The sequence below is a fragment of the Jaculus jaculus genome, chromosome 3 (assembly GCF_020740685.1).
Source record: "Jaculus jaculus isolate mJacJac1 chromosome 3, mJacJac1.mat.Y.cur, whole genome shotgun sequence".
Classification (NCBI taxonomy): Eukaryota; Metazoa; Chordata; class Mammalia; order Rodentia; family Dipodidae; genus Jaculus; species Jaculus jaculus.
In genome coordinates this window covers 180901729-180917669 of record NC_059104.1, presented here as the reverse complement: position 1 = coordinate 180917669, position 15941 = coordinate 180901729, and the positions used below count along the sequence as shown (strand labels likewise).

At 43.4% G+C, this 15941-nt stretch overlaps 1 protein-coding gene across 1 annotated transcript in view; it reads right to left on the bottom strand.

Moving 5' to 3' along the window:
• Nucleotides 1–15941, bottom strand: part of Spon1 (spondin 1) — a 342604-nt gene that overhangs the window by 249797 nt on the left and 76866 nt on the right. Inside the window, exon 3 of the mRNA XM_004650848.2 lies at nucleotides 9229–9362. Coding sequence (XP_004650905.1) covers nucleotides 9229–9362 — 134 coding nt within the window. The remainder of the gene's footprint in view (nucleotides 1–9228; nucleotides 9363–15941) is intronic.

Genomic DNA, 15941 nt, shown 5'->3' with positions numbered 1-15941 from the left:
GGGAGAGGGATATGCTGGAGTTCAACTTGACCTTACAGTCCCAGTCTGAGGTGCTGGAGTTTGAGGGTCACGGACTGGGAGCCTGGATGCTTTCAAACAGTGGCCACCAACTCTAATCCCTTGGGCAAATTACATAACCGCTCTGCTCAGCTTCCTCAGTATCTACTGCATGATGTAGCTTTAAAGATGAAATAAGCAGAAACATGCCCAAGATAGTGCTTGGCTGGTTGTGTGTGTGTGTGTGTGTGTATGTGTGTGTGTGTGCTCACGCCTCATGCACATGTGTGTGGAGGCCAGAAGAGAATGTTGGATGCTCTTCTCCATCCCTCTTCTGCATTGCCTCCTTCAGAGGGAGTCTCTCATTGAACATAGAGCTGCTATTTTGGGGGGCAGAGTAGCTGACCAGCAAACCCCAACAATTGCCCATTCTCTGTCCCTACACAGGGCTGGGGTGACACATGTGTCGGCCATACCTGGCGTTTTATGTGAGTACTGGGGACTGAAGTCCAGCCTTCTCAGGCCCGGATGCTTACACAGTAAGTGCTCTTACTCAGAGAGTCATGCCCCCAGCCCTTGGCTCCTATTACAACCAACTACTGTTTTATCATGTTGAATTTCCCAAACGGTTCGCTGAATGACCTTGTCCTTAGAACTGCCCACTGTTCAGATAGTTCCAAGAAGAGACAACCAAAGACACAATCATTTTCTGGAGACAAAACTTGTCAGACTCAAGGGGAGAGAACTTCCTTCTGGTAGCGTCTATAAACATTGATTCTACACAAAGCACCTTTTCTCATTTCGACAAAAGTAATTACTTATTTGCACATGTGTGTTCACATCCACACACACACACACACATACACGCACACACAAATGCATGCACCAGGGTCTCTTGCCACTGCAAATGAATGCCCATCTGGCTTTATGTGAGTGACTGAGGGTTTGAACTCAGGCTGTCAGGCTTTGCAAGCAAGTTCCTTTAGCCACTGAGCCATCTCCTCAGCCCCAAAGCACCTTTCCTTGTAATCTGCCACTTCGCTCTAATGGTATGCAGCAGTCTTGCCACACTATAGCATGCCATCAGAACCTAAAGTACTGGAACATTCACAGGCAGGAGAAGTCTTTAAAGAGGGCTGCCTGCAAAGCCAGTGATTCAGAAATGTGTAGAACCTTACAGAAAAATGGAAAGTGGAAATGGTTTCAGGCTTGCCAAAAGGGAAGTCATAATTGCTAGGAGCTGGCTTTCCCAGCTCCCTTGGGCCAAAGCACACAACCATCCAAGAGGGCCTCAGAGCTGTCACCTACAAATGCTGAGCAGATTGGAACTGTTCCTACCAGGGCTGTTACCCAAGCATCGCCAAACCAACACTCGCTAGTCAGGGCTCTGCCTTACATTCAGCATCACCCCTCTCATCTGTCCCCAACTTGATGGCCAGATTTAAGCATCCTTATTAGCTTTCACAAACCTTCTTCCCAGCACATCAGTCACTGTTTAATAGCTACTAATGGTTCCCTCACTGAGCTTTAATCAAGTTCAGTCCCTTGGTGTTGACATTAGATCTCCTTGATTTAGCACTGGATGTCGCCCCCACCTGCCCGCCCCTGGAGACCTTCCACCTCACCGAGTCTGTCTGCTCACTGTCTCCCGGCGCTGCCTTCACCTTCGGGCAGTCACTTCAGTCTTGACTCTGTTCACTCCTTGTCACCTGGAGTCACCTCTTCCCTCCCTTCCACGTAGCCCAGCCCTCCAGCTGCTTTCAAGATGTACGCGCTACTGCTGCCAAGAAGCTCCGATTAGCCCCTCCCTGCTTATCTCATCTCTGCATCCTAACCGTGCCGACTCTGTCCCTGCTCACGCCAATCTTAGGTTTTCTAATTTTCGCATACATGCTTTTACTTATCCCACAGCTAGACTGAAAGTGTTCTGAGTGTTGGGATCATTATTTACATTCTGATCTGAGTTTTTCTCAGTATGTACTTTGTATGTCTGGCAGATGCAAACACTGCCTTCAACAAGAAAAAGAAGGAAACTTGCCTAGCTATCTAAAAGCTATTCCTCTACTTAACTGAAGCCACTGGTTTTCCACCCATGCTACCACATATCCCATACTTAAAATAAAGGTGGTGTATCCCATTACAATCAAGAATACGCATGGATACCACGATGGAATGGATTACAGGAATCAGAATTAGAAGGGCACGATAAACTGAAATGTGAGAAGGAAACAAAGCATAAATATTCATTATTATAGTTTTCAGGTATGACCAAATACAGCGACAGTACCTACAAGGCAAGGGAACAAGCCATTACCTAGTGAGGGAATTCAGCAATTTCCATGTTGAAAATCCAGGTGCAAGAGTCAGTAAACACAGTGAGTGATTAGAAACAAAAAGAGGAAAAGAAGATCCCATCACAAAAACAAGGGAAGTGTGAGTTACCCATGAAGGGAAAGCCCAAGACGAGAGCATGATTTGCATGAAGAAAACTTGCAAAGCTTTATGGAGGACAAGGACTGAATCAGCAGGGATGTGCTAAGCTTTCCACAGGAAACACGTGTGGCATGGATGATGGCTTTCCAGAGGCACTTTCATTCAAAATCCCAGTGTAAGGTTTTAATGAACACAGCAAACTTACTTCATGATTTACCTGGGATTATAAATCCACTTGAGCAACCATGAACATTTAGAAGATTAATAAGTGATGGCTTGTTATGGAAACAAACTTATCTCATGGAGGGAGAGCTAGATAAAAAGATCACCCAGGGCTGAAGAGATAGCTTAGTGGTTAAGGCGCTTGCCTGCAAAGCCAAAGAACCCCGGTTTGACTCCCCATGACCGATGTAAGCCAGATGCACAAGGGGGGGCACACATCTGGAGTTTGTTTGCAGTGGCTGGAAGCCTTGGTGCATGCTCTCTCTCTCTCTCTCTCTCTCTCTCTCTCTCTCTCTCTCTCTTCCTGCCTATTTCTGTCTCTCTCTAATAAATAAATAAAATATTAAAAAATATTTTAAAAACCTGTAACTTGTTAAAAAAAAGATAACCCAAACTGAGTACATAAAAATGCTGTATTTAATGATATAGCATTCCATAAATAAATGGAGACAACTAACGATCCACACAGGGGAAAGAGACTGATTTCAGTTTTCCATCTGTGCTGTTATCTTTGCGAGGCTCCTCCATGCAGCTACTCACCCTTGTGCCCCGGGTCTTTGCCTGAGCAGATGCTGTGTGTGGACTGTTTCCAGGGCTCCAGGATCCTCATGGTAGGATGAAGGGGCCAGACCATCAGGAAGCAGAGGAAGCAAGCGGGATTGGAGTCTCTATGGAGAGGCCTCAGGTGAGCCCTGATCCAAAGGTCCCAGCTACGTGAAGGGTGGTCCTCGCCCTCCCCTCTGTGGGCCCCTCCAGGCCCATGTGGGTGAGGTCTCCCCCACTGTTACTTTGCCTGGACCACTGTCAACAGATCCTTGATTCAACTTTCCTTGGTGCCCCAGGTTTCTCAGGCCACCCGTTTTCTGCTGTGGCTTGCTGATACTGTGTCATTAACAAAGTTAAATTCTAGGGAGATGAAATGCCTAGACCTATTTAAAAATCTATTAAAATACTTAAAATGTGGGAATACGTAACCTTGGGCATAGGATAGTTATTTTTTTAGCAAGTGATAAAATTAAAATTCGTAAGGGAAAGGACAGATACATTAGATTAAATGAAAATTTCAAACCTTTGAACAACGAGACATCCACAAGCAACATTAAAAGTGATGCACAAAGGATGCTTGAACATCCAATAAAGTATGGTTGGGCTGGAGAGATGCTTTAGCAGTTAAGGCGCTTGCCTGAGAAGCCTAAGGACCCATGTTTGACTCTCCAGGTCCCACGTAAAGCAGACGCAAGGGGACACAAGTGCACAAGGTTGCACATGTGCGCTAGGTGGCACACACATCTGGAGTTTGATTATAATGGCTGTAGGCCCTGGTGTGGCAATCTTCTCCCCCTGCACCACAAATTCTCAGTCCCTCTCTTTACTCTCTCACATTTAAAAAGAGGCCAGTCAGGGAAATTTTGTGGAAGAGGGGGCGGAAAGAATGTCAGAGTCACATGTTGGGTCATGATTTGCAGAGACATTTATCATACCAATAACTGGGGGCTAACTCCACAATGCACGACCCATTTACATTAACAAGGAGGGTCTAATGAGAAGGGGTAGATCACAGATGAGCCTAAATAATGGTACCAAACTGCCTGTATTTACTGAAAAGAAAACTAATAAATTAAATTAAAAAGTAAATAAATAAATAAAAATAAAAAGAGGCCAGTCTGTTGGGATTGCCTCAAAAAAAAAAAAAAAAAAAAGCATGGTTATCTGGGTTGGATAATGATCAGTTTTAAATACAAATCCAAACATAAGTCTTAAAGTCTTAATTATAAATAAAATGATACAGTTCATGAATTTCCTTATTTTTATCTGTAAAGTATATCTTATATATAAACATACTTTATTCATTCATGTATTGATATTGGTTTTTTTGTTGTTGTTGTTTTTTGAGAGAGAGACAGATGGAGTGAGACAGAGAGAATTGGCACACCAGGGCCTCAGCCACGGCAATTGAACAGCAGACACTTGCGCCACCTAGTGGGCATGTGCAACCTTGTGTTTGCCTCACCTTTGTGCATCCGGCTAATGTGAATCTGGAGAGTTGAAGACAGGTCCTTAGGCTTCACAGACAAGTGCCTTAACCGCTAAGCCATCTCTTCAGCCCTGTTGTTGGTTTCTGAAGCCGTAGCTCAGGTTGGCCTCACACTCAATATGTAGCTCTCTTGCACTTCTACTCTCCCTGACTTCACCTCAAAAGTGCTGGGATTACAGGCTGCGCGCCACCAAGCCAAGCTTTAGAAATGTGCTTTAAAATTCATGTTTTAAAATACAAAGTTAAATATGTAATATCAATTTTAAAAAGACATATTATTAGACAGACAAAAATATGAATGGGTCATTCACAGGAGTAACACAAAGAAATAATTACTATATAAAAATGCCTATAAAAGAATTACCAGTAAGTTAGCATATGGTATTTTTAGTGCTCAGATAGTAAACCTTAATGACATCAAGTGCTGTGGAGCAGGTAGTGATATAGGGTCTCTTATCCACAGGAAGAGTCTTAAATTGTCAGAATTTGGGAGATGGTATCTGTTAAAATCACAAGTGTGTATCCCTTATTAGCCCATGTTTTGGCATCCACTGTAGATAAAAGCTGTGTACTTGCTCAAAAAGGCATATACCAGGGCTGGAGAGATGGCTTAGCGGTTAAGCGCTTGCCTGTGAAGTCTAAGGACCCCGGTTCGAGGCTCGGTTCCCCAGGTCTCACGTTAGCCAGATGCACAAGGGGGCGCACACGTCTGGAGTTCGTTTGCAGAGGCTGGAAGCCCTGGCGCGCCCATTCTCTCTCTCTCCCTCTATCTGTCTTTCTCTCTGTGTCTGTCACTCTCAAATAAATAAATAAAAAAAATTTTTTAAAAAGGCATATACCAGGATGGCTATCATATCATTATTTGTAACAGTATAATAAAGGGGGGCTGGAGAGATGGCTTGGTGGTTAAAGCATTAACCTGCAAAGCCTAAGGTCCTACGTTCAACTCCCCAGAACCCACATAAGTCAGATGCACAGGTGGCACATGTGACTGGAGTTCATTTGCTGCTAGAGGCCCTGGCGTGCTCATTCGGCCCCCTCTCTTTCTAATAAACAAAAATTTTAAAGAAAGAATGGAATTTATTTTTAAAAATACATGACAAGAATGTAACTGTCCACCTACAAGAGAATAATTAGCCCATTTATACTTTAGATTGTACAGTGGAAAAAGAACAAGCAGAGATATGTGCTCTATTTTGTGTGGCATTATGCATGCAACAATACCATTTGCATTTAAACTTCACGCCATACAGAAATGAAGCTGAACTTTTGAATTTACCCTTATGAATATAAATACACAGAGAAAAGTTTAAAGCGCACCTACAATATTGATATCTCTGGCTACCTTCATGTAAGAAACTCTAGGATTTATTGGGGACAATGTCAGCAAATTTTCAATTTTCATGTATTCTGTATTTTTTTTTCTGCATCTCTCTCCTTGTTGCATTGCTTGAAATTTTACAGTGTGATTGTGTTTACATCTCATCTCTAAAATCGTCATTTTTTAAACAAAAGAGCTGACACTCATGTACAATTCCTTTAGGAAAATAAATAAATAAATAAATAAATAAATAAATAAAAGGAGGGATTCTAGCTCTATCTTGGTTCCTGGGGTTTGTGTCCTCCTGTGTAAATGGGGGCAGTTGGCTGTGACAATCGGATTAGCCGAAGCTTCCAGGTTGTGAGGCATGCAAGGGGGCTCTTGGCTGACTGTTTTCACCTTCCCATTTGACCTTGAGTGGTCCAGGGCTAAGAGCACACCTCCATCACTCAGACACCCCAAATGCCTGGGCCAAAAGCAGCTCAGTTCCATTTGTTGAACAAAGGAGCGAAAGAACAGCCACACACGTTCGTTGTTAATGGGGAAACACACGTGCACATATGCTGACTGTCAGTGGGTAAACAAGGGATGTCTATGGATTCCAACAGAAAGATCAAATTTGCAAACACAATAAAGCAAAACCAAGGATGTGGGCCAGACGAAGGAAGGCTTTGAGAAGGGGAAGACTCATCCAACGTCTACAAGCTGTCTTATTTAGAGCCCTAGGCTCTGCAGGGTAATGGATCTATCCTGGATGAAGAATCTGTGTTCTAGAAAGTCAGCCTTGGAACCCAGTCTCGAGGCTAAGCACTGAATGTACACAGAGACAGTGGCCAGACCACAAATGACAAGGACGGGCCTTTGACCCTTGACCACCAAGACTGCAACAGTCAGCCCAGAACCTTGGGAGTTATCGAGACCCCATTTCTTCAGCATCTATTCTACTTTTAATTTAGGATCCAAGATGCCAAACTAACCATTCAAGAAGCCCCACTTCCAGCCTGGCATCAGCTTCCCATGCCAACAACCTTCCCCAGAGCAGGACTGAAGCCCACCCCTTGTTAAGAAGGCTTTCCTATACCTCTTCCTGCCTTCAAGTCTCTACCAAATGCCAGTGGTGGCTGCTGGCTCCCTCGCTACACAGCCGCCTCTGAGCACACGGACTCTGTTCTCAGTGGCCTGTGGTCATTTCCTCAAGGCCGTCCCTCATTTCAACAAGCTACTAGATACATGCTAACTACTGTGCTTTGTAGACTGTATTTACTTTAAAATTCTACAGCTTGGGGCTGCAGAGCAGGTCAGTCAGTAAAGAGCCATCCTCCCAAGCTGGAGGATCTGAGTTTGATCCCCGGAACCCATATACAAATGCTGGGCGTGGTAGCACACCTGTAACCCCAGCACTGGGGAGGAAGCGATGGGATGCCTTCTGGGGCTCGCTGGCCAGTAAGAGACCCTAACTCAAAGGACGTGGATAGCTTTCCTAACGATGACACCCGAGGTCGTTCCCTGGCTTCCACACTCATGTGTGTGCACATCCCTCCCCCATTCCCCTAAAACAAATATTCTACGGCCCAATTTTAAAGATGAAAATAGAAATCAAAGCCAAGAACCAGGCTTTTCTAGAAACTGGAGGATGTTTGGCTTGTGTTAGAGTAAGAAATGAAAACATGACATGCAGACAGATGGCAGCACTAGGGATCAGATAGAGACAGGGCTGGGTTTGGACAGTGCCAGGTGCCAGGGACCTCTGTGGGACTTTTCCCATATGCCAGGCACAGCCGCAGTCTAGGCATGACAGGAACTGCTGTGCCTACGTGTGAGGCTTTCTTCTCAGCATCTCCTCAGAGGCGGGCTGGACTAATCCCAGTGGTAAGGTCTGTTGAAATGTCCACACTTAACAAATGTACCAAATGCGGAAACAAGGATTTAGAGGATTAAAGGAATGAAACATGTTTGAGAAAGTCACAGGCCTACCTTGATGGGGAAAACCTGATATCTTGGGGTTATAGGTTTTTGTAGCTGAGACTGACCTTGAACCCTTGATGCTCTGGTTTCTAGCTCCTAAGTATAGACATGTGCTACCCTGCATAGCCAAGCAACAACAACAACAAACAAAAACATAAAACCTGATGTCTTAGATGCTAGATTGAATTCTTGCCATTGACTCACGATCATGTGTCTGCTTGAAATCTTAAAATTTTCAGCATCAATCCAAATGAGCTTTTAAATCTGGTTCAATTAGATATGGCTGAGTTTCTCAAACTTACGAATGTTAATTGATGGTAACAAAAGAAAAAAAGTAAAAAGAGGAACTTTCTAGGCAAATACATTTGGGACATCCTGGTGTAAGGTAAGTCAAACAGATTTCTTTTGAGGGGAGCGCTTTGCAAAGCATTCAACATGTTCATAGATGTTAGCGCTCCACAAGACAGGGATCGTATGTGGTATTTGATAAACATATTTAACCCAGTGGTTGTTTTCCTCTCCCACCTGCTCATCATTCTGTGGTCCATAATTGTGGAAGCACAGGTTTGAGACAATGCTGCCTTTCAGAAGAAAATGATCCGGGCTAGTTAATGCCCTTTGCCAGTTATTGTAATTCACCGTGAGGAGGTGGGCTGGCTATCTGGGCAACAGAAGTGGACACCAATTTTGATGGACAGAGAAGGAGACAGTCTCAAAACCCAGAGCCTGGGACCAGCAGGTTACACTGGGGCAGCAGGTCAGCCAAATCACAGGTGAAAGCTTCTGGTTACTGGGGTTCTAAGAAAAGGAAAAACGTCAAGTTCCAGATGGAGTACTCAAACTTACCTTCACTTGGTGGCTTATTTTTATTTCAAAATCATATCATTATCTCTGGTAATATAGAGAATGGCTGGGAAAAGGATCATACTGGATGAAAATAGAGTCAAATGATTCTTTACTTAGCTCGGTTTTTTTTTTTTTTTTTATGGTATATCAACTAGTTTTTATTCATGCCTTCGTTAAACCTTCCCAACAAATTTGTGAGGCATTATTTTAACACATATACAAATGACAATACTAAAATATAGAGCCCAGGTGCCACAATGGCATGCCACAATGGCATACCACCATGGATACCACAAGGCTGAGAAGGCGCACTTGTTTGTGGCCCCAGTGAGCCACACCTCTTCCTGCAGGCACACGAGAAGTCTCTGGTAGCTGCTGGAAGGCCTGTGAGGAGCCCATGTTTACTTACTTCAGAATCACGCAGCCTGCCCCTGTGGGTGGCGCTATCCAAAACACCTGGATTCGTGTCCTCCTCCGAGGGGTGCTCTCTGTGACTGCAACGGGGCAGTTACTCATAAACTGGGTGTCTTCTTCATCTATTATCTGTGGGAAACCAGTGGAAAATAAACACATTAAAATATAGCATCCCTTTGGGAGGACTCTGAAATTTCTGAATTGCCACTTCCATAATTTTATTTTTAAACCTGTCATCTTGCATTAGCAACTCTGTGTCCCCAGGCCCAGGATGCTGCCTGCACAGTCACATCAGTGCTGGTCCTCAGGCCCAGGACACTGCCTACATGGTCACATAACTGCTGGTCTTCAGGCCAAGGACACTGCCTGCATGGTCACATCAGTGCTGGTCCCCAGGCCTAGGACACTGCCTGTAGAGTCACATCAATGCCCCTTGGATTAACGTGGTTTGATGACAAGGATTGGACACTTCTGTGCTCTCTCTGGAACCAGATCTTGTGTCAGTTTAGGAGCTGACCAGTAGGTAACAATGATCTTGTTCCTTTCACGTCAGACACCTGTGTGTCCCATTGAGATGGAAGAGGGGTGACACTCTAAAGAAAGTGCTATGCTATGGCTGGAGTTGTTTAGTTCATAAGTCAGAATGTTACAGAGCTTTCACACCACGCTTGCTTGTGTGGCCTCTACTTACAGATTTCATGTCATTGGTAGCCTCCCAAATTAACCATCCCGCTTTGCGAGGATACTGCAAGCAGCGTGGTAGCCCAGCGGCCCCCTTCCCGGGCCTGTTTCACCCTGTCTTTCTGCCTACTTTCCACTGGGTGGGTTTTGGCATCTAATGCATCCTCTAGAGAGCCACAAGATTAGAAACGTTTCAGGCTGGAGAGATGGTTTAGCAGTTAAGGTGCTGAGGACTCATGTTCTATTCTCTAGGTTCCATGCAAGCCAGTGTTTGGACTTCCTCATTTAACAAAATAACTGTCATTGGCACACTTGTGTGTACACGTACTGGTGCATGGATCCTCCCGTTTCTGCCTCCCCAGTGCTGGGATTACACCCAATTTTCACATGGGTACTGCAGATCTGCATAGCAAGCATTTGATCAGCTGAGCCATCTCCCCAACCTCTGAAGGTTAGTTCTAAGATGATGGAATGAGGGTCCAGCTCCATTGGTCACAGTGTGCTTGTGAGCTCCTTCAAAAATTATAAATTCATTTTCAGGGGGTTAGGTTCATAACAAAATTAATTGAGATGGAAGGGAGTACAGGGAGCCGCCATAGACTTTCCATCTCTGCACACGCATTGACACCTCCACTATTAACACTCCTCACCAGAGGGGTGTATCTGTTATAGGCAGCGAACACACACACACACACACACACACACACACACACACACACACACACACACATGCTGGAGTCCAGAGGTCTACATTAGGATTGGAGGTGTACTATGTTATCTAATCTTGATTGTCAGCTTGATGGGCTGTAAAATCACCATGGAAATAAGCCTTTGAGGGGGTTTCTAGATTAGGTTAACCGAGGTGGGAAGACCCACCCTGACGGTGGGCAGGACCAGTCCCTGGTGGGGGTCCCCAGACCCAATGAAATGAGAGTACAAGCTGAGTCTGAGCAGTCATCGCTCTCTGCTTCCTGATTATGAGTAAGAAAAGTAACTGACACCTGTACATTATGTGGGTTTTGACAGACACATAATGGCAAAGTATTCCTATCACAGTATTATACAGAATGATTTAAGTGACCTAAACAAATCCTCTATGCACTGCCTAGTCGCTCATGCATCCTTCTTCTCAAGCTCCTTACAACCATCAATACTTCTGCTATCTTCATAATTTTGCCAGATTGTCATATAGTTAAAATCATAGTGTGTATCTTTTTCCAAAATTTTGGCCTGTTCTTCCATTTTTCTTCCAGATATTTTCATGACTTAATATTTCATTAATTTTTATCACTGAACACACACCATTGTCTGGAGGTACCAGCTTCTCCACTAACCTACTGAAGAACATCTTGGTTGCTTCCAAGATTTTAGCAATTATGAATAAAGATTGTTTGTGTGGGCATAAGTTTTTAATTCACTTGGGTAAAAGCCAAGCTTCACAGATGCTGCATCCTGTGTTCAGAATGGACTTGGATATTCAAGAAACTGACCAATTATCCTCTATAGTGGCTGGATTTTGTATTTCCATCAGCAACGAATGAGGGTTCCTGCTGGTCACATCTTCATCAGCACTGGCTGTGGTCAGTGTTTGAGGTTTCGGTCTCTCTCATGACGCGTAGTGGCATCATGTTGTCCTCATTTGTCATTCGTCAGCATCGTGTTATAAGACCTCTTCCTGTGCTTACTTGCCATTCGTATGTCTCCTTTGACAAGGTGCCCTTTCTGGTCTTTTGACCATTCCGAAATTGGTGCATTAATTACTTCTGTGTTGTTGGTTGCAGTGAGAAAAATACCTGACCAGAAACAACTCAGGGAAGTCTAGATTAGCTTACAGTTGCAAGGGGAAGTTCGGGATGGCAGGGACAGCGTGACAGGAGCAGGAGGCAGTCATCCTCTCAGCATAGGGGAAGGAGAGAGAACACCACGCAGCGCAGGACTGGAAAGCTTCACATCCTGCCCTGGTGACACTCTTCCTCCAGCAACAATCCGGCCTCCTAAAGCTTCTAAAACCTTCCCTAATGGTGCCACCAACACATGAGTCTATGGAGACATTTTACATTCAAACCTTCACAATTGGTTTGTTAATTTTTTTCAAATGAGATTTGTAATTGTGTTCATGGTATATTTTGGATGATTGTTGTTTTCTAATTTTTTTGTTAATTTTTATTTATTTATTTGAGAGTGACAGAGAGAGACAGAAAGAAACAGATAGAGAGAGAGAGAATGGGCGCACCAGGGCTTCTGGCCACTGCAAACGAACTCCAGACGTGTGCGCCCCCTTGTGCATTTGGCTAACGTGAGTCCTGGGGACTTGAGCCTTGAACTGGGGTCCTTAGGCTTCACAGGCAAGCGCTTAACCACTGAGCCATCTCTCTAGCTCTGTTTATTTTTTTTAAATGAGATGTATGTTTTGTTAATATCTTCTCCCAGTTCATGGTTTAGCTTATTCTTTGACAGGGTCTTTCACAGATGAGAATTTTTTGAAAGGATAATGAAATCCAACTTATCAGCTATTCTTTCATGGGTCATGCCTTTGGTATTACACCTTAAAATTGGCTGCCATGCTCACCCTTGTCTAGGCTGTCTTCTGTGTCTAAAACTCTTATTTAGGACTGATACACTTGGGGTTTCTTTTTGTGCTGAAGGGAGGCATCTTTTTTTTTTTAATTTTTATTTACTTATTTATTTGAGAGCGAGAGACACACAGAGAAAGACAGATAAAGGGGGAGAGAGAGAATGGGCGCGCCAGGGCTTCCAGCCTCTGCAAACGAACTCCAGACGCGTGCGCCCCCTTGTGCATCTGGCTAACATGGGACCTGGGGAACCGAGCCTCAAACCGGGGTCCTTAGGCTTCACAGGCAAGCGCTTAACCGCTAAGCCATCTCTCCAGCCCAGGGTTTCTTTTTGTAAAGGGCACAATATATGTGTAGAGATTTTATTTGCACATGGATGTCCATTCGTAAGGTAGGAGGTTTGTTGTTAGTTTTAGGCCAGCCTGAGAGTAATTTCAGGCCAGCCTGGGCTATAACAAGACCCTACCCTGTAAAACTAACAACAAAAAAAGAAAAAAATCAGATTATCTTTGGACTAGAAAGATGAGTTAGCAGGTAAAAGTGTTTGTTATGAAAGGATGAGGGCTTTATTCTCACCAAATTTAATTCACAAGTACCCATGTGCAAAAAAAAAAAAAGAAAGAAAGAAAGAAGGAAAAAACCAACCTAGGCATGGCCACACATATCTACAACCCCAGTCCTACGGGAAACAGAGACAGCAGAATCAGTGGGGTTTGCCTGTCAGTCAGTCTGTCCAAAACCGTCAGTTCCAGGTTCAGTGAGAACCCATCTCAAGGAAATACCAAGAAGAGTGATGGAGGAGGACACCTTATATTCTCCTCTGGCCACCACATACATGCATACTGGGCATGTCCATGTGTACACACCATACACACGCATACCACCCACACTGCACCACATATGGTACCAACGCACACACGTGCACATGTAAAACGAATTTATCTTAGAACAATTATATTATCTCCCCCACCACCAAAGATCAACTGACTAGGCTCTTAATAATATTCCATTGATTGATCTGACTTTCACCCATGGGGCACTACTTTAATAACTGTTCCTAGTAGGTCTTGAAGATAGATGGTGTCAATTTTTTTTGACCTATGTGCTGGCTGCTCTGGGTCTTTTGCTTCTCTGTATAAAGCTTAACTCTGCAGCTATTTACAAAATCACTTGCTCATGTTTTGATTGAAATTGCATTCATTATAGATCAAGGTGGGAAGGACAGACATCTTGATACTACTGAGCCTTTCTATCCATGAACATGGACTGCACCCCCATTTATTTCTTCTCTTTTGATAGCTCGCATTGCTTAGCATTATTTCATCATATAGATCTTGAAATATTTTGTGAGATTTCTACAATGCATTTAATTTTAAGATGTTAGTACAAATGACAACTTGGTTTTGATCTCAAATTCCTTTTGTTTTTTGCTGGCGTGTAGAAAACTGATTGGCTTTTATATTTTAACTTTATATCTTGTAATTCTGTTATAATGACTTAATTCTAGGTGATATCCTTCTTCTCCCCCTTTTGATTAATTTTTCTTTTTGGATTTTCTGCGTGGATAATATGATCCATAAGTAAAGTTTTGCCTTTTCTCTTCCAGTCGGCATGCCTCTTGTTCTCATTTTGTGGTTTATTGCATTAGCTACCATTTCCAGTATGATGCTGAAGAGCAGCAGTGAGGGAACATTGTCTTGCCTTGCTCCCAGTCTCATCAGGAAGGCACTGTCTCACCACTAAGTATGACGTTAGGTGCTTTTTTTTTTTTTTTTTTTTTTTGCCTCCCTCCCTCTCTCTCTCTCTCTTTTGCAGATTTCCTTGATCAAGTGGGGGACACTCACTCTTGCTCCTATTTTGCCGGATGTGTTGTGGCAAATGGCTATTAGATACTGTCAAATACTTCGTTGCTGTTCATCTGATCATGTTTATTTCCCCCTTCCCTGTGGATACAATGAATTATATTCATTGACTTTCAAATGTTGAGTCAGCCTTACATTTCTGGGGCAAATAGCATGATCTACAAGTCTTTTAGGACATTGTTGGATTAAATGTTTTTATTTTGTTGAGAATTTTTTACACCTTTGCTCATAAGAACTATTGGTTTGGGCTGGAGAGATGGCTTAGCAGTTAAGCGCTTGCCTGTGAAGCCTAAAAACCCCGGTTTGAGGCTCGGTTCCCCAGGTCCCACGTTAGCCAGATGCACAAGGGGGCGCACACGTCTGGAGTTCGTTTGCAGAGGTTGGAAGCCCTGGCGCGCCCATTCTCTCTCTCTCCCTCTATCTGTCTTTCTCTCTGTGTCTGTTGCTCTCAAATAAATAAATAAATAGAAATTTAAAAAAAAGAACTATTGGTTTATTGTTTTCTTTTCTGAAGATCATTGATTCTGTTATTAGAGTGATGCTGGCCTTATGGAACGAGTAAGGAAGTGCCTCTCTTTCTGATGGAGCTTACAGCGATTGGTATAATGCCTTCCAAGGATGCTTGAAAGTATTCGCCAGTGAATCCATGGAGCCCTGATTGATTTTGTTTGGGGGGCTATTAACTACTGATTTTGATTTCTTTAATAAATATCAATCTTGGGCTGGATGGCATAGTGGTCAAAGGCATTTTCTTGCAAAGCATGATGGCTTGGGGTTGATTCTTCAGGCCCCATGTAAAGCCAGAAGCATGAAGTGACATACACATCTGGAGTCTGTCTGCAGTGGCAGAGGCCCTGGTGCACCCATACTCACTTTCTCTCCGTCTCATAGAAAAATATTTTTAAAAATATATATGGGGGCTGGAGAGATGGCTTATCGGTTAAGGCGTTTGACTGCAAAGGCAAAGGACCACAGTTTGAGTCTCTAGGACTCATATAAGCCAGATGCACAAGGGGCACATGCACCTGGAGTTCGTTTGCAGTGGCTGGAGGCCCTGGTGCTCCCATTCTCTCCATCTCTCTCCCTCCCAATCTCTCTCTGCCTCTTTCTCTTGTAAATAAATGAAAATTTGAAAACTTTATATATATATATATATATGTATATATATATGTATATGTTATGTATATGTATATATGTATATGTATATATACATGTATATATGCATATACACACACACACATATATATACATATACATATATATGCTAGAGATATGGCTCAGTGGTTAAGATGCTTGAATGCAATGTCTAACAACCCCGTTCAATTTCCCAGGACCCACATAAAGCCAGATGCACAAAGTAGCACATGCATCTGAAGTTCGTTTGCAGCAGCTGGAGGCTGACGTGACCATTCTCTCTGTCTGTCTCTCTCCTCTCTATCACTCTGCTTGCATACATATAATCTTCAGGGTGTCTATGTCTTTTAAGGATGGACTGTTGCATATAGTTTATTGAATTTGTGGGCCTAGCATTGTTCACAATATTTCTTTTTTGATTCTCCTGGGATCTGTAGGAATGTCCTTTCTTTAATTTC